Raw genomic sequence first — 26,291 nt, 5'->3', positions numbered from 1 at the left:
TTACGTGTATGAATTTAGTCTTGTTGACTGTGTGGTCACCGAAGCTTCAGAGGAGTCTGTACAAAGCACAGGCTTCGTTAGCTTTGGCGTGCTTTCATGCATCGGCCACATCTCTACCCAGATGAATGATGGACCGTACGTTTTCTGACTGCCTTTACCTCTTTTGGATCTTCTTTGTCTGTAATTATACCAAACCTGATGAATCATTTCTTTGAAAGGTCGTGTAGTCAAAGTGTAGAGAAGAGGATTCAAAGCACTATTTATTGGCAGTATAAAAATCACCACCCAAGAAGTTATGGTACCTTAGGGAGGGAAAAAGAGAGAAAGCTGTAATATGCATTCCAGCATTTCTACCTGTTAATTAATGCAAGTGCTTGACACCTGTGCAGCACGGCTTCCTGCGAGAGGTGTGGTCACACGCTCCTAGGCTGAGTTCATGTCACAACAGGTACTTTTCTTTTCACTGTTATGCTTGCACTGCCCTCTTACCTCCCTCTGTTTCCAGGACTCCCTGCAAAACCTCACATATTTTACTCTCCCAGTAGTTCTTTCTCTCTTTTACTTTTCTCTACCATAGCTCCCTTTTTTGCCATGGCACACTTCTTGTTCTGGCTGAGCCCCATTTTCTTGCCCCGAAACTTTTTGTCTCTGCTTTGCTCCTTATCTCTTCCTGTGATCTCTATTCCCCATCCTCTTCGCATCAGGAGTGACATCTAATCCTAAGGATGCCCCTGATGTCCTCTCCTCCTGCAAAGCAACCTCTTCCATTCCCTGTATCCCTGGAGAGGCTGGTTTTCTCCTCTGCACCAGAACTTCTCCATTCTTCCCTTTTTGCAGAGGGCATTGTGTACATCCTCCCTATTTCCTTCTTGCCCTGTTGGTAAGAGTTTCTGTGTTCACACTGTCTTCCTTTCTGAAGCTTTGCTCCTTTAATGCCTATATCAGAGTCTGTGTGCATTTTCACAGCATCCTCTTCTCATCCTTACTCTTTGGAAGATAAGTTACCTGAGAGGCAGGTGGAGAAGGGAGAGGATTAAAGTGCTGGAAGGTGTTAGCGGGTGCCCCTCGTTGCATTGTTTGGTTGATAAAAAAGATATAGAACTGTTCCAAGCTGCACAAAAAGTTTTATTTACTCTCCCTCCGCCTCGGCCCCACTTCTGGCTTTACGACTTTGTTGCAATATCAATATATTCCTGTTGATGCTCATCACATTGGCTACAGTTTTGGAAACACGCAGATAGAAATGCTATCAAACGGGGTTTAAAACTTCAGTGACCTTAGACAACTATCTGTGATGTCTTTACTTTTTTGAAATCAGTAATCACTGTTTAATCTGGTTTATCCAATGCAGAATAGTCATTTGCTGAACCCAAGTTCACCCCAATTTCTTCAAAGTTTCGTGACTTAGAAAACATCTGCTTCAGCTTTTCACAATATTTTCTTGAAAATTTCTTAGGTGGTTTGATAACTTCACAAAGAAGCATTTTAGAAGATTTAAAATAACTGAAAATATTTGACATAATCAATGTAACTTTCAGATATTTGAAAAGTAAGTCAAAACGTTGAAACGGTGACTCCCAGCACACCTAGTCAGCGCTTAAGACAAAATCCTCCAAGGGAAAATGTTTTCTCGCCAACACAGTGTCATGATGTATATCTGTATGTTGAGTCTGAATCTGCTGTTCCCGAAGGTACTGTTCATGTTCACATGTTCTTTCTCAAAAAGTTTACAAGCCCTACATAAAGAGGCTATTTTTCTGGCGTGTACTGGTATTGCAAAGAGAAGGCAAAAAAAAAATTTGTAACCTTTTAGGTTATGCTATTTTTACATGGGAATATATTCATTGCGTAAAGAAGGTAAGCAGAGCTTTATACAAGTACCAGTTTGTGAAAGAAAGTTATTTCAGGATAACAATTATATTATTAAAACAAGATAGGAAACACTGTGTTGTCCTGAGCCATATGTAGGCTATGAAACCAGCAAAAGCCACAAGATGAGAAAAGCCAAGGCAATTCAGCCTCGGTTTTCAAATATGTTTTGTACATTTTATAGATATTTGATGGACACAGACTTGAATGATTTCAATTTGGGGTTTTTTTTGGCTGACTTGAAGGTGACTATCTTTGGTGATTATAGTAATATAGTTCAATGCAGTAGTAATACTATATAGTTCATTGTATTGTATGTAAATATATATATACATATAACAAAGTTTATTATAATAGTATAGTTCAATATATTAAGTTCTTTTTCTTCTGAAGTAGGAACAGCACTCTTCATACAGATACAGTTGAAACAGCCTTACAAAAGGAAGAACGTACCTGGTATTTCTACTTGAAGTAATGAAAGGAGTTTCAAAATAAAAATGGGTATCCAACATAGTGCATCAGTAAACACAATGAAGAAGAAACGTTTGGCAAGGATCATCTCTTTTTTAATATGATTCCGAATTTCAGTAGCTGTAATAGCTGTTTGGTGAACACTGTAGAACATACTCCCGTAGGAAAACACAATGATGATAAAAGCTGCCAAGTTTACACCTGTTTATGAAGTTAAAATTAGTTATAATTTAACAGCATAATGGCAATTCCAAATCACCTATTTGCAGGCTGTGGTAAAGAAATATGTTTAATCTAAACTGCTGGTCCCATAGGATTAAGCGGCCAGAAGATCTGAGTCTATCCTCACCTGAACATTTTTGCCTCTGCTCAGGTATTTGTTTCATTCATTGTCACTTGATAAATGGCTGCCATCTGATCCAAACTGCGTAGTTCTCCTCTGCTGTTATCATTGATCTACTTCCCTGACAAAGTCTATTCATTCAGAAGCTTAATGGTCATTAATTTCTTTCTACTTTCTCAGCCTTTCTTGCATTTTAAGATATGTGAGTATCTAATATAGTAAAATATTCAGGCTGGAAAAAATCTTTAAGTGCTTACTGGAGTATGTGAATATGAGGTGTGAACATCACAGTAAAACTATCTTATTTGTTTGAAAATTAAGTTCATTTGCTGTTCAAATCATATACAAAGAAGAAATGCAACTTACCTAAAAAAATGACAACAGAATAAATCTGACTTCCTGAACTTTCTGATTGTTCTGAGTGAAGAGGAAAACAGACGCCGTTGGTGCCGTAGTAGTTCCTGAAAAATTCCTTATTGCTCAGTGGGATAAAAGCAACAGCAAACCCAATTATCCAGATAAGAACCAAAATGGAAATTGTCCTGCATTTTCTGGGCTTCAAACACCTAAAAGGATAAACTATGCAGATGTATTTCTCCAAAGTCAGGTAAGTCAACAGTAAGACTGACACCTCCGTAGACAGGATAGCCAGCGATCCCACCAATTGACAATGAATACTGTCCATCCACAACTGAGCGTGCTTGTTGTATTCTCCGCGATATTTAAGATCAAAAGCTCCAATCACAAATAAATATATTCCCATCAGACAGTCAGCACCTGTGGGCACAGTGCTTAGCATCATTATTTACATACCTGAATTTCCCATTCTCTCTGTGTATGTATATTGTAAAACAGACATACACATGTATATATGAGTACATATTTATAAGTCAGCCAATAAATAGATATAAAATCAATATTATAGCTGGAATGCTATTGTGCATTACAGTTAAGGCAAAACAATTCCGTTCTGTTCCTCCTTTTATTTATTTATTTATTTTTTTAATTTTCATTTGGACTGGCAGTCTATGTTTCATATTGTTTCCAATCTGATTTTTTGAAGCTCAGATAAAATTGGTTTGTAAGTAGAAAAATATATGGCTTCATTTACAGAAATATTCCTGTAACCTTTTTTTTTGTTAGGTCTTATTCCTTATGATATTGACATTTGGCTTAAGATAATTTGCTTTGAGTAGGGCATCTCTGCTGGATTCAAAGTTTAGTTTTGGTTTGTCCATCTTATGCTAGTTCAAAATTAATGTACGTAATCTTCTAAGACTAATAAGGAAAGAGGAGCTGTCAATATAGAGCTGAAGGCTTCTCAGGTGTTTTGGCTGGAAGTTTTGCATGGTATTCAGATTTTTTTCCCATGGTTAAACAACAAACTTTCAAAATCATTGACATTTAAGTCAATGGGCCTTGAAAAAATTGGAATTATTTCTCCTTGGTGAAGAAGGTGTGAATTTGAGACAGTACCCACAGCATTAAAATCAAAGATGAAACCTTTCAGAATTTATCAACTACCTGTTGGTAGTTGATACAGAACAAAACCAGCATCTAATGAGATCTCCTGATGCATAAGGTACACAGCATTTATATCATCATTCACAACAACATGAAAGTTCAGTTAATCTAGTGCTGGAAATATGTCACTACATTATAATAACAAATATCATACATGCTATGAGTAGACTAAACCAATATTCTTTTGCTTTTATGCATGGGTTACTCACAGCAGAGAGACATTATTGAGATGGCGTGGAGCTTATTCTCTGATCTGATGTAAGGCCTCATGCAGATAACAAAAATATTTCCAAAGCAGGTGATGGCAGACACAACCCAGACGAACACTCTCTGTATGATGCTAGCCAAAAGATTCTCAAGGGATGAAATCCCATCAGTATTGGGCTTACAGCTGCGCACATGAGGGGCATATCCACAGTACTGGAATTTCTTAAAATATCTGGTTGTAAGAAAGAAAAACAGATAATTCTAGCTTGGTTACCAGAATATCAAAATTCGTGTCCTGGTTTCAGCTGAGATAGAGTTAATTTTCTTCCTAGTAGCTGGTATAGTGCTGTGTTTTGGATTTAGGATGAGATTAATGTTGATAACACTCATGTTTTAGTTGTTGCTGAGCAGTGCTTACAATAAGTCGCATTTTTCATCTTCGCATGTCCTGTCAGCGAGAAGGCTGGAGGTACACAAGAAGCTGGGAGGAGGCACAGCCAGGACAGGTGACCCAAACTGGGATATTCCATATCCCCCAAAGGGATATTCCCATCCCCCAAAGGGATATTCCATACCATATGACATCATGCTCAGCATATAAACTGGGGGGAGCTGGCCAGGAGGCGGCAACTGCTGCTCAGGGTCAGGCTGGGCATTGGTCAGTGGGTGGGGAGAGGTTGCATGGCTTGTTTTTCTTGGGTTTTGTTTCTCTTTTTGTTGTTTTCCTTTTAATTACAAATTATTACTTTAATTTTTATTTTATTTCAATGAAACTGTTTTTATCTCAAGCCACAAATTTTCTTACTTTTAGCCTTCCAATTCTCTCCCCCATCCCACTGAGTTTGGGGGTGGGTGTGACCAAGCGGCTGTGTGGTACTTAGTTGCTGACTGGGGTTAAACTGTGACAACTCTCTAGTAGCTACTCAGAAAACATATTCTGAAAGAAGAAAAATTAATTACAAACTGTCAAATTTTACAACCGCTGACATGCTGCTTTTCATACACTTTTGTTTTTAATTATTCAGTATTCTGTAAATTGTAAAATTCAGACCAAAGAAAGGAAACTGAAATAATCTACTTACATGTGGGAAAGGTTTCTAAGGGATCTGAACATTCTTCTCTGGATGTTTGCAATTTCAATGCCCTCCAAGCTGCTGTAAACAGTACACTCTCAATGAAAGGCAATAGAAACTCAGTAGTAAAAGAAAAAACTTTATGAGCATTTAATTGTGTTTCTATGATTATATGTAACTAAAGATGAACTTTAATTGCATCTAATCTGTCATCACTTTGAAACTTGAACAGAAAGTCTGCATGAAAGTTAAAATGGAATAAAATTTATTGCAGTTAATTCTAATAAACTTGCTGTTGTTCCAAAATCACGAAGGTGGCTCTTTTACTGCTCTCAGCAGTGCAATCTCTGGTTATTATGTCGCCCTTCCAAACTATTGTTCTATTAATGTTCTTTCCTTATCTCTGGGAAAATAATAAATTGCTCCAATAGTAATATTTTACATGTCTCTTCTGTTTTTTTTTTATCCTAGGGAGTGCTTTACTAGACAAAAAAAAAAAACAACACTGCAGAAATTCAGTCTTCATAGTGTCAAGAGCAGGAGGAAGCTGGGACACAGAACATGGCATGTAAGGGAAAGTGCTGGCTTTCTTGTAAGACATAGATGGGATTTCTTATTTTCACTTTTTAAAACATATTGAAAATAGTACTACTATTTCCTCTGGAGTGCTAGATCAGTAAAGTGTAACTGTGTAAGTTGTTCTTTTAGAACTTCAGTTTCTGCATTCTTCTAGTCCATCCCATTCACTGGTTGGATGTGCAATGTGTGTTCTAAATTGCCACCAGTCAGAGATCTTTGGTTCTTCTTGTGGGGAGCCTTGTTTGAACTCACTGTTCGATGCTTTGAGAGCAATATTTCCGTGAGTTCTGAGCATATTTAGGCAAAAGGAGAGAAAAGTCTTACTGGTTAGTTGCTTTGGGCTGGTGGGCAGTTTTGCTCGGAGACAAGAATAAAGCCCCAAATATGGAAACTTATTAGTCTTATTTAAGCACTGCAATGTGTCCTGGGGTGTGCTTTCCACAACTATTCTTACTATTTCAAACTAGGAAAGAGGCAAGTCGCGGTCTACAAACTGACTGCTGTAACATACAGTTTCCTATAGATCTATCTCAAGATTTAACAACTTTCTCAACTTAAAAATATGGAAGGTTGTGGTCAGTCATGAATACTTTGGTATTAAATAATAGATAAAATATACATTGTAGCCTGACTGTTAGAGAGGTAATTAATTATTCTTTTCTGTGCTTAGCTGCTTAATCTGATGAAACTTGTGCAGATTTAGTATTTTTAGATCATTAGCCATTTACCAAATTGAATTGGATCTGGACACTGGATTCCAAATCACTGTAAAGAAGCAGTACTGATCAACAAAGCCATGTGCACTGCCAACTACTGTGCAGGGGTCAAATCATAAACTCCTATTATGCTTCTACACAAGGAGACATCTATTTTTTAATCTCTATAACCATTTTGAAATGATGACTGACAAGAACCAATGCTGTGCTCTACCACGCTGGTTATTGCAGATGTGCAGTGGCCTGCAAAGATGTACTTAAATTTAATGCAGGATAGTTTCAGCTTTGTAAGATTGTCACTGCACTGTCACACAGTTTTAGGAAGAACTCTGCTGGCAAAATTCAAGTTAGAGCTGCTGTGTTAGTGCACCCACAAAAACTCACCCTAAACTCTTCAGAAATGTTTGTAAAAGTCGTCCCCCCCTGACACGGCAGCTGAATGGTACTTGGTTTACATTGTTCTTTTCATGGTGTTAGTAGTAGATTCTGTAAGAACAGAAATATGTCCCCAAACTTCTACATACACCAAATTCCTTTCACATACCTACCTTTACATATTCCAGAAGTACCTGCCCATGGCATTAATAGCCCCAACTGGACCTTACATGACCCTTATGTGAAAAAATTGTGCAAGGTCAAACTAGGGTTGCATTAATCTTCTGCAATAGCAGAAAAGACAATGTTCTTCCCTAAGCTGAATTTATGATCTCTTTTTGTTGGAAAAAATTCCATTATGAAACTACTGTTTTCAGGAAGGAAAATTTGAGTATTAATAGTAATTATTTTCCAGGCTTAAATTGTTGAGGAACATCAACATAACTATAAACTATTTCAAAAGCAGTTTCTTGTAAAACATGTTCTGGATCATGTTCTTCGGAGGAGATGTGTATAATCACAAAAAAAAAAAGCTAAAATATAAAAACTTGATACTTACAGGGATTTGAGTTTAATTAGAAAATCAAACTGGTCTATTTGTATTTTCTTGATTGGGTTGTAGGAAAGGTTCCTGTAAATACAACATAATCATAAGTAATTTTGTACAGCTTCCTTTCAGCTTGTTTTAAAAATAAAGTCAAACTACATAACCCATTTGCTTTTCCTCTCCTGCAGGAAGGACTCATAGAACTGGCAGTTACAACTGCAAATGATAACATTCATTTAGTGTTATTCAGCTTGCTAAGCCAGTGGAAAGAACAGTCAAATGCTTCTCAGACATGCTATCGCCATGTACGCACACGTACAAGCACGGCTGCCTCCCCCAACCTGATGTTTAAAGGTTTTGGCTATAGAAATATTTAGTTATTAAACTTCCCAGACTTGTCTTTCCAGTAAAAGAACCTAGTTGAACTGCACATTTAGAAATAAATTACAATTTATTTTGCTAGTTTCTAAAATCTGAGGTTTTTGTAATCATTTGTGTGAGTTCAAGAAGAGACAGAGGCAGTGGAATGTAAAAATAGACATTAGCATTAGGTGCTATCACTCTGTGCAAGAGTTTCTTTTTCTTCTCCTTATAACTTTTCTTTATGTTTTCATTTTGATATTGTAACTAAAATGCACAAACCCAATAAATGCAGCTGTACACACTTGATTGCTCCAGCGTATTGTGATAGATCCCAAGGATGCTGGAAAAGCACAAAAATAACTTATTCCACCTACTATCTCCTCTCCTCTGGAGAGGTCTTCAATTTTGTTATGAGTGCCTATTTCACGTGAGGAAGACTGAGACTTCCCAGCAGCAGCATTTGAGAATTTGCCTGTATATGCATTACGGGGAAAAAGAGAGAATGTTTTTCTGGTTTTATAATACCTTATGCTTTTTTTTTTGGGATTCTTTCACAGGAAAAAAACAGTTGCAAACAAAGCATCTGTATGATGCTCTTACATGTTTATGATATGTTTTTAGAGCCAAATCCTGATATCACATTAAACATTTCCATCAAACTATTAATTTCTCATGATGTAGCTAGCATAGCTCATTTTGTATATACTAACAAGGTCTAAAAAAGGTAGAATTTGAACTTGCTGTCTTTTGGGACATAAAAATACATACAATTTACAAAACCATTCTGGGCAAGATGTTACATAGAATTACTTCTGGGATAAGTGTTTTTTTAGGCACAGCTTAAGCGATGCATAAAAACAAAGGTGCTCTTTTCTTTCCCAGCATTCATAACTGAAAGCATCATGCCAAATGAGTAACATACAGTTATACACAATAATAATCAAGAATCCTTACAGTTGTGAAAGCTCCTTTAGATCCTTAAATATATATGGAGGAAGTGATTCAATCTTGTTGCTAGCCAAATCTCTGCAGAAACAGCCACAGGTAGGATACAATAAGTTCTTACTAGGCTCAGTGATTTTACCAGAGTTTTGCAATTTCAAGAAACACAGTTTATTATTATTATATAGATTACCAGGAAATTAAGTTATTGTTTCATGATCAGAATTTTCTTGCACGGCTAGCCAGTGCTACATCTCTCTCTTAGATTTTCACTCTACCTGACTGCTTACTTTCTCTAAACATAGATCTTAATAACTGTAGATGGAGGAGTAAAGGTCTCAGTCTGACTGAAACTGGCAAACCAGTCTAAAAGACACTGTAGTGATCTAAGATTAATTAGTATAATTCTATTCAGGGAACATAATGATCTCATGAGCAAAAACCTGGTATTATTGGTACTTGCTGAGTATGTATTTTATTGGCTATTTCTTCCCTGTTAAATACACAGAAAGCAACCCGGAGGATGGGTGCTATCTCCAGAGCATGCTGTATGAAATTTATCCTAACTGATGTTTGCAATATATATTGTGATGTGTTGTACAAGTAAGAGAAGAAATCAACTCACAATTCATCTAACATCTGAAGAGAAGAAAAGCTGTTTTCATTTAAAGAGCTGATTTTATTTTGTCTCATCACCCTGAAAGAATAAAACAAACTCATGTTGCTGCTTCTTGAAATCTGTTTGGTTTTGCAGAAAACTTTTTATAAACTTTCAAAATTCTTTCTTCTCTGCATCTTCAAATATTTGCCGAATTCAGTTAACAAGCTAATCAGATCTAGAAGCTTACAATTTTACCATTTGATAAATAACTTCTGTTGCCTATACACACACCTATTTATGTATATATATATATATATAAATATATATATATACATGCATAGGAGGCCAGTATAAATTGGTTGAGGGCTGGAAGAAGATTAAGTGGGCTGGAAGGCTCATGACCTAACCGCATCTCAGACACAGGCACATGGCCATTCAACTTCTTCACCTGTATTTCAGCTGTCACTGAACTTGCTCCTTAAATTAACAACTTAGATTTTAAAAGCAAAGAGAAAGCAAGAATAAGGGTACCACACAAGAGTTAAAACCTGAAAGTGATAAGTACTGTGGAGCCTACTAATCTATCAAAAAGTGGAACGGATTTTCTGAAGATGATCACATCATCACTGAAGAAACTTTGCAGAAAATTCTAAAATTCATGAGCCAGCCAACCCACCAGGCAATCAAACTATTTAACATGAAGAAACAAGCTACACATTTTGTATATTTGCTTCTTTTTATTATGAGATTTTTGCCTCTTTTTCCAAGCAAAAATTTAAAATGAAAATTTCTAGATCTTAATATCAGCCAAAATCCCTTCAGTGAAGTTTAGTTGCTTATATCAATGCTGAACTTTGCTCAACATGTAAACAGTGGTTATTCTATAAAGCGCTCATTTAAAACCAATTTTAATTTAATCTCCTAGAGATCTAAATAACTATGATACTCAGGAAACTTTTTATATTAGCTATAATGAATCTCTTGACTGTTCAGCACAAGCACCTCTCACTCTGGCTAGCTAGCATATCCTATTACTTACAGTACAGTTAGAGTGTTGCAGGAGATGAAAGTGACATTTCTTACATGATGGATATGGTTGCCTTCAAGGTCTCTGGAATATAAAAATAAAACATAAATCACTGAAAATAAATTCAGGCAGTTATTATAAGGTAATTAAGAAAAATACTACCAGAACTTCATGACTGTACAGAAGAGAGTGGGAACCAGACATATAATGTTTCTGCACGTTTAATTGATGACTTCAGGTCATCAACCCCGCAGTGACCCAGCAGGCACTCTGTAAGACGCAGCGCCCCATTAGAAAAAGTGGAGTGGAAGTGCCATACAAAGACAACAAAATAATATTTTTCTAGTCAAATAAGGTAGACTTACAGCCAGTTTAGTCTTGGCATATATTGGCACAGAGGTTTATCAGGCAAACGAGCAATAGAATTATTCATCATCTCTCTGCAAAAAAAAGAGAAATAGTATAGCTGGCTATATTTGCCGAAAATTACATTATAGAAAAAAATAATGTCTCTTATGTTTGCACTTTTAAAAAAGACAGTCAAAACTTGATTAGTTTTTCATAGTCTTGAAGGCGGTATTATTTTCACCAACTTCCATGTATTTTCCCTGTGGCATTCTGCAGAGCAGTATTCTATCCTTAACTTGTTAATTGCCAGGAAAAGGAAAGATAATTCACTTCCCCGCTATTTAAATAAAATGTAGCAACTCAATACAAGTATTTTGACTATTTGGTCATAACACGTAACCTCTACGGGTGTCGGAGGAAGGGGGATATGGAGGGAGGTTTCCCTCTGATTTGCAGGGAAAGAGGGTCCCTCCCCTTTGGGGCTAGAGACAGCAGCAGCAGGTGACAGAGAGGGTTTCGGGGAGGGAGGCCAGGCAGCAGGAGCTATGGGACCCCCACCTCCTGCACTGTGCCTCTGGAAAACAACTGGTACCTATTGCTGCAGCTGCCTCATCCTTGCCCTCTCAGTGACATTGTCTTTTTACCATTTTTCCCACCCACCTCCCTATACTTTTCCTGGCACTGCATGTCCACTGCTGCCAAAATCCTCCTGCTCCGGCACATTTTGCCTGGGGGTAAGAAAAAGCAGCAGGTGTACTGCCAGCACTCCATGGTGAGCAAGCACAGTCATTATAAAAAGGTTTTTATATGTATCTGCCCTTTCTGTTCTGTTGTTTTAAATAACACTTTTGGTTCTTATTCCATACTTACAGGAGAATAAGTGATTTGAGTCCATAAAATGTTGATGGAGAGATCCGATTTATCCTATTATTTTCAATTATCCTATAAATTACAGCAGAACATGTATTAGAATGATAATTAACTGCAGTCTTAAATTGAACAGATGATAAAAAGTAACATACTTTGAAGTTGATTTCTTCAAATGTCCATTCATACTACTTAAAAAATTCACGCAATACTCCTTAGCAGGTCAGGGTATTCATTGAATTAATTTCCCTTCAGAAGAATTTTATAATAAAAAAACAACGTAGAGAAAGCAATTACTTTCAACTTAGAAAAAAGTATTTTCTTGCAAATTTTTAAAATCCTTTGATCAAGACAGATAATTCACTTCCCCGCTATTTAAATAAAATGTAGCATTTGAATGCATTCTCTGTGAAAATAAAGCAGCACCACGTAACAGTGTTCCATGGCAGTCCAACAGTTCCAAACGCACAGGAAAAATGTTAGGCATGTTATTATTTGTTTATTTTTAATAACTTTACTAAGTTAAAACACTATTTCATTTTCATCTGTCTGAAAAGCAGTAATAAACTAGTATTTCAGATTATGACAGTCATTTTGTGTGGGACATTTCAAGCACTATTTACAGGGAAAACCTGCCCCCAAAAATTGTCTTTCTACTGTTTTATAGAATCTGAGTTATTTAATGTATTAATTTGTAACAAGCAATTACTAATAAACATTATTTAGTATTGTAAAAGTCATCAGTCATTGAAGCCATTAAGGCCCAAGAACTAATTTCTGCTCTCACTAAATTCAACTGGATTTTTACCTTGCACGGTGTAACAGGAGTTTCTTAGTTATTATCTAGTATAAATATTGCTATGCACAAAAATGAAATATTTCATTGCCTTGCTTTAACTATTCCTTGAGAAAATAAACATACAAATAAGAAAATTACATACAGCCATTCAAGTCTGTGGAGATCTTCAAAGACACCAGGCTTCAAACTGGTTATCTTGTTGTTACTCAGGTATCTAAACCAAGATCAAACAAAACTAAATGTATGGAATGATTAATTAGCATCAGATGCAAGAAAACAAGTTTTAAGATTTTTTTTCCTTGATAATTTATCAGAATACTGCTAAAATTTTTCATAATTATGATTTTTTATTATGGTAATTTTAATGACCTGTTTTGAGAGGAAGGCAGGACTCTCTCTAGTGAGGATTTGCAGAATAATCATGGAGAACATTTTATATTATCTATAAAAAAAACACAGCAAGCTAAATATTTCCATTGTGTTATATTTTAGGCCCATCTCAGTTTCCTTCTGTGGAGTGATTTGTTCCATGAATGTTCCCACGATCCCGTTCAGGCTTTGCAAAGGACATTAGTCATAAATGTAGATGCCAGAATCATGGAAAAAGAAAGGCTGAGAAATGAAGGGGGCGGGGTACTATAAATGGTCTGGGAAGGTAATAACAGCAGCTGTAATAAAAGATAATCAACCACACTCATGTGACAGAAAAATAAGAGGCACAACATTTTAATATTTTCCTTTTAAAAACACTGCAGAAACAAAAAACTGAACTGAGCTATGCAATGTATGTGTCATCTCTTTCACTAAGCTTTTTCCTCAAAAGTTACAAGCACTTTTCAAAAAGGTCCTGCAAAATAAGGAAAAAAGTATTCTTTTCATTACCAATACTGGTTACTTTGGTTTGCTTCTGTAAACCAAAATACAATGTTAAAGAGTTTTCATCCATCACAAGCTCTTGCTTTTGTTTTCTCCTTTTTCATTCTCTCTGACTTTCTGCAGAGTAACTACCGCCTTGTCTCCTTCTTCCATTCTGAGGATTTGGGGAATAGGAGTGAAGTATGGAGCCCACCTGTATTTTCAGTGTATTGTCCTGTCGGATAAACTTGCACAGGTAGCTCTTAATCTATCTTTGCTTTCTCAATCTGATCATTGAGTTAAAGATTTGAACCATTTTCCAACTTCCTAACATTGAATCAAATAAGAGAGGGATGTCCGTAGTGACTCTCAGAGCTCTTCCTGCTGCTTTTTACTTCAACACTTGAAAAGCAGTACTTACAGTTTTGTCAAGTTGTATAAACCTTTGAAAGCACGTTCAGATACAACTCTGATTTTATTATTCTGAAGGTACCTAAGAAGATACAAAACCAAAACCAACTAATTCTGTAAGCATGCAAAGTCAAAGCAAGCAGAAATAACCAATAAAAAATCTATCAACTAAACTGAATGCATGTATGATACTTGAAAATAAGCTGTCAAACTTGTCACACCTTAAATTTGACAATAACCTTTTCATGGCTATAGTTGCAAAGACTCAAAGGTGTTTTAAAAGAAATAGTTGCTTCCCCCCACCCAGCAGAATTACAAAATTCATTCAAAGGGGTGCTTGATTTGCCTAAGATGAACAATGAAGTGGTTGTTTGCAACCTCCTGTTTTACGTCCCAACCCTGCAGTTCTCACCTCTGTGACCTGATCTTTATGTTCATCCAGAGCTCTGCTACAAGCAAAACTTTGCATGGCAAATGTAAATTTAAAATGTGTTTTTAAATTTTCTGTTTATAGTATCAGAATTTTCAAAATGCTGCATTTTTAACATAATATAATAAAGGTGTAAGCTGAATCTTACTAATCTTCTGTAAACTAGAGAATACTATTTTTTTCCTTCTGTTTTTCTTTATCTATTTTGATGAAATGATGAGTTAAAAATATTACCAACTTCAAACATTAAATCCTTTTCAAATAATTTTAAAGCATTATAGTGTTATTTTCTGAGTAATATTTAAATTTAAATTCTTTTAATTAAATTACAGTTAATAAAGCATCCAGATGCATTGCTGTTAAAAAGCAATAAGAAATCTGTCACTGGCTTTTACAAAATGGGTTTGTGTCAAACACTCCGCAAGAGCTTTATGAAAATGTACAGTTATTGATCAGAAAGATGTGAAATTAAATTAGAACAAATGTTTTGTACAGATAGATATGGATGTATTTATTGTAATGAAAACATTATCTTTTAAGACTTTAAGGTCATGATGGCACTTAACTCTGTGAACACAAGATGGTGCTGCAATACAGGACAGTTTTCATAAAAGTTACACTCCGGTGAATCCTAAGAGCCTTGAACTGGTGACATTGGAGCCCTGCTCCAGACTATTGCATTTAATTCTTAATTTGAGTAATTTTATATGAAGCAAACTTCTTAAAGGCTACGATTTTTGAACAACGTATATGTTACACATCATAAAACATCACACAGTATTGTGTTGCCATAACAATTTGACTGGTAGGGACATTATCGAATTGGTACCAGATATAAATAGGAGGAAAGCCAAGTGCCATGTATATGAGCTTCCCATGACAATGGGAAGTTTGAGTTTCCAAAGTTTTGTTTTGCAGAATAAATTGATTAAATTACTTTAATTTTTTTTTTTTGGCATATTACTGTTCATTAAAAATGTAACTTCCCTCAGACACAATGAAAGCTTAGCATTTTTCTGGTATAAAGTATTCAATATAATGCAATTAAATATACAGAAATTATGGTTTTGCAAAAAGAGAGATGTTAAATCAATCTATTTGAGCCAAACAGGTTACACAATTAGATGAGGTACTGCAGGGTAAGACAAAACAGAATTTTGAGTATAAACTGAGAGTTATCACTTAGATGTTAAGCTCTGTGTGTATGTGAGAGGAAGAAGGTGAATATTTAAGGCACTAAGTAGATGTTTTAAGTTAAAGAACTCCCTTACAGATTTTTGAGGTCTTGGTATTTCTTGAAAATGTCAGCAGAAAGTTTCCTTAGCAGATTCCTCTGAAGAGACCTGTAGGAATGAATGCACACTGTAAAACTACTCTCCCAGCTTCCTACAGTGTTGCCACTTTTGTTGTTCAAAAAGAGCAGGTTTCACACTGCTAAATAATAAAAGCAACATGAAACCGTGTGAATATGCTGCTTCTGTTTGTCTGGATATTTGTATCTATTTAAGCAGTAAGCCAAATACTTTATAATCAAAAAATATTCTTCCATGTCCCTACAGCAACTGACAAAATAATAGTTAAATATAAAAGTTAAAAAGATTTGAATATAAACTAAACCACATCTTTATTTCAAATCCCAAATGCATATAGAACTTATTTCCCAGTGCGTGTGTCCCTATGTCTCCATCTCTGTTGGGCACCGACTCAAGTGTCCTGCCAAGAGCAAAAATCATTCAAGGCGTGATTGAATTAGAAGAGAGTCCATCCTGCAAGCCAGCTGAACTGACTCACTCCTTCTTCTAAAGCTAGAACTTGGCCATTATTTTTGAAGTCTTCATTGACCCAACAGCTAGTTTAAGTATCTATTTCACATTCCACATAGATCTTTATTATGACGTATTGTGGCATTCAAACACAGACCCAATAAGGAGAACCTCAACCACACATGAGCACAAACTGGTACCAAACATAGAGTTCTGTACCCCTGCTGTACAGTGAAGATCCTCAGGTAAGGACACGTGATGCTGCCCTACATTCATCACACAGAAAACAGCCTCTCAGACAGTGATGTGCAAACTAAAAGCAATATTGATAGTTCCCTGATCTCTTAAAAAAAGTTTGGCTTACATCTACGTATCTGTACAATGACCCACCCTAGATTAATTCCTTTTAAATAACTGCATATTCAGAAACATCAAATGAGATCTAAAAAGATTTGCTCAAGCAGGTATTTCCACTGTGTTCAAGGTTATAGACTTTATTGGCAGGAATATAAACTAGGAATACTGGCAGGATCATAGAATAATAAAAAGGTCCTAAGCATTGTGTCTTAAAAGGAAACATTTCTTTTGAAGATTTCTTTAGATTTCCTGAAACAGTTGCTAGCTCAAGTCACTGTTACAAATATGAAATGATGGCTTCACATAGAGTTTTTTAGTTCCATTTCTTTCCTTTTATGCAGGGAAAATCTATACTTAAAACATTAAAGGAATTGTCAACAGAGAGACACTATGCTTTCACAGGCACCAGCTGAGCCAACCGGTCATAATTAGAAGGCTGTAGTTGTGAAAAGATTGTAGGATTGATAGTCAAGCCTGAACAGAGCAAGAGACCTCTTTTCTGCTCTACTTACATTATAGTTATGTTTGAAGACAGTGATGGGACAGTACGCAATTTGGCAGCATCGCAGAAGATCTCCAGCCCTTGGCAGGTACACTCTGCTGGGACAGCACCAGCCACTGTGTGAGAACAAGAACACGGTTGTGGCAAAAGGTGGGATGGGTGGTGTAACGGGACGGGGAGAAAAGAAATCCAGTGTAAAAAAACAGTGAGCACAAAGACAGACATACCAGGCTGTGTTAAGCAGAAATTAAGGCACGCATTTTTATGTAATTGATTTGGACCTGGGAAGACCCCAACATTAAATATAAAAGGACCCCAAAAATTATGTTACCTCCTGACCTCTGTGAAAGAGCTTGTAAAGCTTTTGAGCTTTAGGCTTGATATACAGGAATCTGGCATGATACCAGGGGGTTTTTTTTGTGGCTTTTATTTAGATCATTCAGTCCTCTTATATTTACTAGAATAAGCATAATTCTGTCCAGATGAAAATGGGATGAAAATGGGTTGGGAAGTCTTTGCTCCCTTTCCCCCATGTCTGTGCTTTAAGTTAGCGCTCATAGTCGACAGTAGAGTTAGAAAATCCGTACGAAGGGACAAATGCCCACGGAAGTGGAGGGAGTTTGCAAGAATCACTTGATGTACAAAGTGATTTGGAGGAATGTTGCCTTCATTTTACTCTGAAAGATGTGTGTTTTGTGGTCTTTCCAGCTGTATTAATATATACAGATATACATTGATATTGCCCTCCTAATTGGCATATGTTTGACACTTCTCTTACAGAAAATTAATAACTTTTAATGGAATGGAAATTAGCTTCAATGAATTTGTTCATCTGAAACGTTAATTCTGTTCTACTATAAATGAAATTGCACTATGTTTCTCCTTCTGATAAGCATATTTGCTATGCATTTCTTTCTAGGAATCATCAGTAACAATCACACAAATAGTATCTATAATTACTTACAGCACTCAGGTGTCTTTGTCTGAAATGCATACAGAGACTTCAGTTTATTGTATTTGTCCTTTGTATAATGTTTATCAAACTGCACAGACCATCCATTGTTGTCTTCTAATAAAAAAATAACAAATAGAAGACACGTTATAATAGAAATTTAGTAATGTAGTTGCATCAAGTTTTTTTACCTCATTTTTTATCTCAATAACATGGTATTTCCAGACTATTATACGACCTTATCTTTTTACGGTTGTCTAATCACCAGTATGAGCTGCATAGAAGGAACAGCTTACTACACTTTCAACAGCAAAAAGATTTTCTGTGACAGTTGCACCTAAAAACTATAATCTTCCACTTCAAAACTCTCTGTCTACATAGGAGTCTAAAAAGGAGAGGCAATCCTATTTTCCTCTGCCTGAAACATATGGGTTTGTCTCTTTCTTTGTCCAGGAAAGCTCAAATGATTACTATGACTTTGACCACTTCTTTCAGAGGGCTATCTCACACTGTAATTTCTTTCTTGAAAATCTTGTTGAAGGCCAAATGAACATGGCTTTCCAAGAGTATGGGGGACATGGTGTAACATATTCAAGTCAGTATGTTTTAGTTAAACTTAATATGCATCTTCTTAAACAAAGCGTTACTCCATGTTACCAGTTTGGTCACAGATCATAGGAACATGTCAAGTTGGAAGGGATGCATAAGGATCACTGAATCCAACTCCTTGTAGGACTACCTAAACCTAAACCATGTGACTAACAGTGTTGTGCAGATGCTCCTTGAACTCTGACAGGGTTGGTGCTGTGACCACTTTCCTGGGGAGCCTGTTTCAGAGACCGATCACCCTCCTGGTGAAGCACGTTTTCCTAATGTCCAACCTGAACTTCCCCTGAGGCAGTTTCATTCCATTTCCTTGCATCCTAAACAACATCATAACGGTGAAAAAACAATAAGCAGGTCTTTCAGTTTCTTCCCACAAATGGAGATTTCCAGATGCAGTGGTGTTAGAAATAACTACAGATCTATTTCTTGGAAGTCTATTGTGTATCTGACATCTGTAAATAACTGATCAGGTAATGACCTCCAAAACAAGGCAGGAATATGCACCACCAAAAAAAAAAAAAAAGGAAAAGAATTAAGTGAACTTGCCTTTAAAAGCTGTAGACTGATTTTAGTTTTATTGATATGACTGTGATATCACTTTAGCTTTGACAGTGCCCACACTCTTTTCGTTTAAAGCATCTCAAGTACTGAACGTGTACCAGTAGCAGAAACACTCCTTAGGATGGCACTCACTAGCTGGTGAGTCAAAGTATCAGTGATAACTGAAAGCATTACTTTGTAACGATACATACTATCAAACAACATTTATATGAGAACTCTTGATGATGGCTCTGCTTCACTACTCATTACAGCCTTTGTTTCACTTTTATGTTATGCTAGCAACAGTCCTCCCTCCCACCCCGCTTCACATAGTAATAGTTTAGCTAAATACCATTCTTCATGGACATTTCTCTATGTCTTTATACTCAAGTGGGCATCGCTACTATATCTATTGGTTTCAAAATAGGTAGGGAGAAATAAAGTATGTTTACTTCTTTGCAACGGTTCCCGTTCTGGAATGGCATCTCTTTTTTTTTTTTCACAGCACATTACAACTCAGTTGCTTTCTCAGCTTGGCGGGGAAATTATCTGGCCATCTCCTAAGCCTGCCCAGGGAGTGAGTGTCAGCAGATGGAGCTGTTCTGAGAGCTGCCTGCCTCTTCGCTGCCTAAGCTGAAAAGAGGTATCTTAAATTCTGATTAATAGGTATTATGATAAATTAAGTAACTTCAGGCAAACTGTCTTCTATCTAGCTATCGAAAAGATGGAAGATTCAAAGCAAAACAAAATCTCTTATCTTCAGGAATTGCCTCACAAAGAGAAAAAACAGACTTGAAAAATGCCTTCTTCATTAAAAAATTAGTGCGAAGTAATGTATGCCGTGCAAGAATGCCAACTTCCCGCCCAGAAATGGCATTTAGCACCTTTAACTAACTTCCTCGAGAGCACCTGATACCCCTTGATCCTTTAACGATTTTGCCAGGTTAGATCATTAGGAAGATCTCATATTCAGAAGGAGTCTGATATATTTTGGATGAAATGAAAGGAGTTTGCAAACTTGCAGATATATTGCTCTGTTTTAAGTGCTTAGCAGAAGTCCAGTTTTAGGACTACCTGCAACATGGAATCCATAAGAGATGAAGAAGATCCTTTGCCAAGCAGCAAGGGCCATACAAAGTACTGCCCTGAAGTTAGGGCTGTAATGAGGTTTCCTCTGTTGATACTTCTGAATATTTAACTGGAGCACATCCACTGACTTTCATTTGCAAGACTGGATTTAGCAACTGGGACATGAAGAAACTAGTAGGAATACAATATATGCAGAGGAGGTGAGATTTAAGAAGAAATGAGTCTTTAATTGAGGATTTTAAACAAAAATTTGTAAACATATATTAAAAATGAGATTATTTTTGGAGTATAATCATACTAAACAAATATTTTGCAGTCAGGAATACAGTCATTTTTGGACTTTCTAACTCATAATTACATTCATAGAAAGTTTTGGACAACTAACCACTTATCTGCAGATTCTGAATATATAGTTAAAAGCTATAAATTCTAATCTTCCTGTAAGCCAATGAACATATAAAGTATCATTTTTTTTTCTGCATTTCTCTGCTTCTGACACTAAAGAGAGAATAGATTAGATTTTATTCCACCTTTTAGTATTTTTAAAATGCTTTGCTGTGTGACAAAGCATGTACAAGAGGTGATCTTGGTGATCTTGTACAAGAGGTGAACTGCAGGGATTGCAGTTCACATCTGCAGAGAAAAAAAATGAGCAGTGCCTCCTACATGAATGGGAATGAAGGAGCAGTTCACTACGAAGGGGAAGTTCACCAGCGTTTTCAAGGAAGTTGAGAGGCAGCTGTGTATTTTTGGGTGGCCATAAAAGAGAAAGGAGAAAAAAAAGCATAGAGAAGGGAGAAGATGGATTATTTTGTACTGGAAGCATTCCAGTTGTCTGGAGTTTCTAGTCAGTTCATTTGAAATAATGGGTTTTTCTCACGGCATTGATTTTCCTGCCTTCTATTAGAAATACAAAGGCATATCTGAATGTAACAAAACAAGTTATTGAAAGTTTTCTAACCTTGACAAATGCTTGCTTTGGGCCAAGTTTTGTGCCCAAGCCTGGGACAGTCTTTATTTTATACAAGCTGCCTTTTCAAACCCCAGAAGAATGTATTGTGCAAATAACTACATTTAGTACAGCCATTTGGTGAAGCAGTTAGTGCCAGAACTGTAAATCACTTTGTGTTCGTTTGGAGTTTATATGGTAGGTTTTTGACCTGCTTGCCTCTACTGAGACGAGGTTCTCCAAACACTTTAAGAAATGACTAGTAATAGTACTGGTCTTGAAATCCCAAATCTATCATTTGGGGGAGTACAGCTCAGATGAGAAATTGCTTTTTCTCAGTCCAGTTCTAAAATAATTATGTTGGCTGCACTTCTGTAAAAAAAAAAACAAGATCTGAGAAAACAAGGCATCAGCAAATCTTCCCCTACATGGAATAAGTGAAATAACTAATTGTAAACTATACTTATTTGACTACGGATTAATACACTGTTCCTTGCTTAAAGTTGTCAGTTAACATTTCTGATGGGAAAGGAATGAGGAAAAGTATGTTAATCCTGACAGACTACAGATTTGAATAATCCTTTCAATGACAGATTCAAGAAAATATCAGCTTTGCTCAATTAAAGACACATCTCTTACTTAGTATGGAACCTACAAAAATGATATTTTCTGTACATCTTTCCCCTTCTCTTGGCCATGTCTTCCTGGCTTATTATGCAAAGCAATGCTATCAGTTAAATGCATAAGCGCTCTAAAGAGACGCTGTGTCACCCTCTGATTTCGCCTTTGCTGTTGGTGGTCGTAACCCATGGATGTATTTCTTTCTGACAGTTGTTCAAATATACTTTCTCTTACTGCAAGAAATTACTTCAGGATTTTCACAAAGATATCTTCTCGTACAAGAAGATAAATCTGTATCCTTCCTTTTAAAATGTTCACAGGCAAAGAAATATAATTGCCCTTTTCCACAGTGTTGGGACATGCTGATACAGCCTAATAACTTACAGCAAGACCAAAACCACACTGAGATTTTACAACCACACTGAGATTTTACAAGGTGGAGGGTTGCAGTGCCTGGAGTATTCAGCTCTAGGAGTGAATTTCACAGCCCCAGTTTAGATACCCAAGTGGAAAAAATGAAGAACCTACAAACTGGACACCTACCAAAGGCAATTTACCCCGCATCAAACTATGTGTCACTGCACATGGACTGTGTTCTGTACCTGCTGATTACATGAAATGTAGCTTGCTTACATGTATGTGACAATGCAATCACAGAAAAACAGACAGGAATTAATTAAAATAAGGTTTACAATTCTTTGGAGGAGCTAGATTACATGCTTACTTAAGTTTATTCTTGATTTTAAAACAACTTAATTAATCCAGTGCAACTTTCAAGAAAATAGGCAGGTCTAAACTTCCAAAAGACAAATGTCTTCTTAAAACTGTATCTTTACTCCTGTGAAATACTTACATAGGGGAGTTTTCCAGTTTATATAACAATACTTTTAATCTATATAGATTAATCTGATTTTCTATTCTGTTTTTCTCAAAATCTTTACAATTTTTCAAATAAATCTGACAGAATAAATTAAAATAATAGCATGAATACATCCATAAAACTTTGAGCTGCTTGCAAGCTCCTTTAGCAGTAAGCCGCTACAGTGGAGACCAGAAGAGACATAAGTCTAGTGAAATGTAAAAGTTCCTCTTAGTTATCAACAACATTTAAAGTTCTCAATAATGAACTTGATTAAAAGCCTCCAGAATTTCAGCAAAGCTATTCCATTTGCTGATATTCACACATCAGTGTAAACCTGATTATTTCATTGCCATGTACTGTGGATAAATGGCAATGACAGTGAGAATAAAATTTGGCCATATACAAAAAATTCCACTTGAAGCTTGAGAATATGATCTTTTGCCAAGTATTTGCTACATTTTGAGCATGCTACCGACTTCCAAGTGTTTTCTTTTTGCTTCATAAACAGAATTTACTATCTAGGGCTCAAAACTGAATGGTATCTCTTAATTTTAAAACTCATATTTTAGGTACGATGGAAAAAAATGCCATGCCAAGAAAAGATGAGACTATGACATTATTCATTATTAGTATTAATTTGAAATATAAAGTTGTTAAGCTCTTCTGCAATGTGTTGAGACAAAAATTGGAGAATCAGACCCTCTGAAATTTCTCATCCCTTATGAGCAATCTTGTAATATTAAAACATATATCTTTTGTACAAACGTTTTGAAACATCCTATAGAAATTCAGATTTCTGCTATGGAACTCTAGAAGATGATTTAATGAATCTACAGAACTGCAATAATTCTCTGGAAGTTTACAGACCTTTAAAAAACCACATATGAAAACAGTATCACATCTATATAGATTATCATTAATTTCACCCTGTTGAATTTTATAGACCCTTTTAAAAAAGAGGTGGTATGTTACAACTTAATAAAGCAGGCCAGTCATCCAATGACTGTATGGCACACAGTAACAGATGAGGCCTGTGCTTTTAGAGGTAAAATAGGTGCAAGACTACAACAGACCCTTCCCGCCCCAGTTCTTTTGGAAAACTCTATGATTCCCAGCCTATGAGCTAGACAGATCTTAATGAACATCTATAAGTAAACTTTACAACTGGGGAGCTGAACGCTGCCTTTTTTTTGGAGGTCTCTTAGGCCTGTGAGCAACACAATGGTAAATACATTCAGCCAGCAAAGAACTCCTCTGGAGAGTCAGAAACATCTTAAATTAAATCTGCATGCCCGTTCCTGCTTCACTGGACTGGAAAAATGTGACTATGACACTGTAATTAAAAAACAAATGCAGACACACTACAACCATTGCCTAACTGCCAAAAAAACAGTTTTGCAGAACTATCAGCAAAATTGTCCAGAAGCCAAATTTCTAAACACTGAGGAAAATTGTGCTCTCAAAATAGCTCTGTCTACTTTGTTCCATTAACTACTCTATATAATTAAAGACTCTGCTTGTGAAAAAGATAAAATGAAACACCCTAACATGGTGTTCCTTCCATTCCCCTTTTATTATTGCTAGTAAGTAGAGTGGTAGTCAAATACGTAGCAGTAGTTGCTGGTATTTTACTGGCCATTCACAGTGAAACAATCTGGTCTGCAGAAGTGCAAGGGATTGGGCACAATGCACATGATTTTGGTTTTGAAATGAATAAGAATTCTGGTGTTTGCATTTTTAACAATTCTTATGTTGAAATACTTTTTATTTTAAATATGACTTAAACCTGTGCTGTTTGCACATATCCATTTCCTGAGATGCAGCATAAGAGCTACTCAGCTGCGTGAAATGACAGTAACCCTAATTTTAAAGAAGACATAAACCATAACTATTCAATTCCCAGTGAAGTTTAAGAACAGAACAATAAGGTATTTATTATACATGGTATTTTATTTGTATCACAGAACACATGGAAACATAATGTATTTTATATTTCTCGTTTCTGTGACAAGTTACAGGAGACTGCAACCTAGATTTCTTCATCTCATTTAAAGAAAAAAAAAAATCACTGCTAGGACAGTGCTAATATTTAGGAAGATTAGCGCATGAGTTGCGAACGTTTTTTTGAAACATCTGAGCTTTTCATTAGTTTCCTCATTTAGGCAAGTTATGATTCGTTGCTCATAAAAGTCAGTGGGAGCCTTTCCATTGATTTTAGCGGAATCAGTCCAGTCCAGTTCTCACCAGGCTCAGCCTTGCTTGATAAGACATGTTGTGGTCAAAAGCCCAGGTGGTGTGACTGAAAATTTCATATCAGTCTTATTGTCTGCATTTTAATTTAGAACAGAACATCATAAATCCAATAACTACACAGATTTTTGACTGCATATCTATCAAACCCTAATGGAAGTTAAGAAAATCTTCTAAATTTGAAAGCAGAACTATTTATAAAGAAATGAGTGCACCTGTACTTTACGTCCAAGGGATTTTCAGAACCTGTAACTACAGGATGCTGACACATAGTGCTAAACGTATCAGAGACAAGCAGCAGGGTTTAATCTTAGACTTCAAGACATATCATTAAATATGCGTTCAAATTGTCCAGATAGGATGTAAAGTCCAGAGTTACCCCTGACAAAAGAAAAGCCCCTTTTGAGATCTGATTATGTTTTTATATTTCTCCATTTACGACTTTGTACCAAACTAAATTCAAGAACTGATGCGTGGTTTTGGAACAAGAAACTTGAGGTAAGCTACACCACAATTAACTGGGAGGCTTCTCCCCCCAAGAACTATCATCATATTACCATCACAGCTAATATACAGTTATGGTGAACAAATTATGCTGACTATCCATCAAAATGGCTGGAATATTAGGATCAATTGCAACAAAGATCTTAGAAGATCACACAGGAAAAACAAATATTCAGTCTCTCAATGATTTAAAATTTAACTGCATTGAGAATTTTTGCAGCACTTTGTCATTAGCATGATATGACTACAAAATGATAACTGACCCAGTGATGTATTTAGAAGAGGTAATTACACAAAAGTTGTTAGACTGATAACATTACGCTTTTATCACTGCATGTAATAGTAGGAAAATTTTATTCAGAGAAAGCTGACTCTTATCTAGGACAAAATGTTTGCTCATTCAGCCCTCTGAGTAGATGGCATATCAGAGAACTTTTAAAAAGTGCTTATGTGTAAGTTTTAAAACTTGAATACTTAATTAGAGAGCAGATTAAAGATTTTCTTTTTGTGTCTAAAGCTACTCAGAGAGTTGGTAAAAATATCCATAGATAATTACTGGCAAAGTTACTTGTCTTCTGTCCAAATTTGTAGAGTACATTTATGTTATGATTTAGCTTTTCACATGTTTTTGCAATTAGTTGTATGTCAGAATTTGTTAATCTAAACAAACATGCACTTTAATATAATAAGCCACATGTGAACTCAGTGAAAAGGTACAACAGAAATACTGTTGTTCTGTTATTTTCATTTTGCATTAATCAACTGTTGTTTTTGTCTACTGTTGTTATTTTTAAATTTTGTTTTGTTTATAATTAAGCATCACTGTCAAAGCAGAGATTCTAATATGCTTCTTTCTGTGAATATGTACCTGGGAATACATATTTGGCCCTTTTACTATGCCATTGGACTTCAAAGGATTTGCTGAGAGATTGTTTAGAGTACATTAATA

At 36.0% G+C, this 26,291-nt stretch overlaps 1 protein-coding gene across 1 annotated transcript in view; it reads right to left on the bottom strand.

The window, feature by feature from the left end:
• Nucleotides 1-26,291, bottom strand: part of RXFP1 (relaxin family peptide receptor 1) — a 48,269-nt gene continuing 21,978 nt past the window's right edge. Inside the window, exons 3-18 of the mRNA XM_086746777.1 lie at nucleotides 17,934-18,038; nucleotides 16,980-17,085; nucleotides 15,619-15,690; nucleotides 13,928-13,999; nucleotides 12,794-12,865; nucleotides 11,856-11,927; nucleotides 11,003-11,077; nucleotides 10,650-10,721; nucleotides 9,635-9,706; nucleotides 9,022-9,093; nucleotides 7,717-7,788; nucleotides 5,497-5,568; nucleotides 4,417-4,646; nucleotides 3,050-3,460; nucleotides 2,323-2,541; nucleotides 1-302 (exon numbers count right to left, since the gene is read on the bottom strand). Coding sequence (XP_086602903.1) covers nucleotides 1-302; nucleotides 2,323-2,541; nucleotides 3,050-3,460; nucleotides 4,417-4,646; nucleotides 5,497-5,568; nucleotides 7,717-7,788; nucleotides 9,022-9,093; nucleotides 9,635-9,706; nucleotides 10,650-10,721; nucleotides 11,003-11,077; nucleotides 11,856-11,927; nucleotides 12,794-12,865; nucleotides 13,928-13,999; nucleotides 15,619-15,690; nucleotides 16,980-17,085; nucleotides 17,934-18,038 — 2,096 coding nt within the window. The remainder of the gene's footprint in view (nucleotides 303-2,322; nucleotides 2,542-3,049; nucleotides 3,461-4,416; nucleotides 4,647-5,496; nucleotides 5,569-7,716; nucleotides 7,789-9,021; nucleotides 9,094-9,634; nucleotides 9,707-10,649; nucleotides 10,722-11,002; nucleotides 11,078-11,855; nucleotides 11,928-12,793; nucleotides 12,866-13,927; nucleotides 14,000-15,618; nucleotides 15,691-16,979; nucleotides 17,086-17,933; nucleotides 18,039-26,291) is intronic.

The sequence above is a fragment of the Chlamydotis macqueenii genome, chromosome 4 (genome assembly GCF_036417535.1).
Source record: "Chlamydotis macqueenii isolate bChlMac1 chromosome 4, bChlMac1.mat, whole genome shotgun sequence".
Classification (NCBI taxonomy): domain Eukaryota; kingdom Metazoa; phylum Chordata; class Aves; order Otidiformes; family Otididae; genus Chlamydotis; species Chlamydotis macqueenii.
This window is presented reverse-complemented; position numbering and strand designations above follow the sequence as displayed.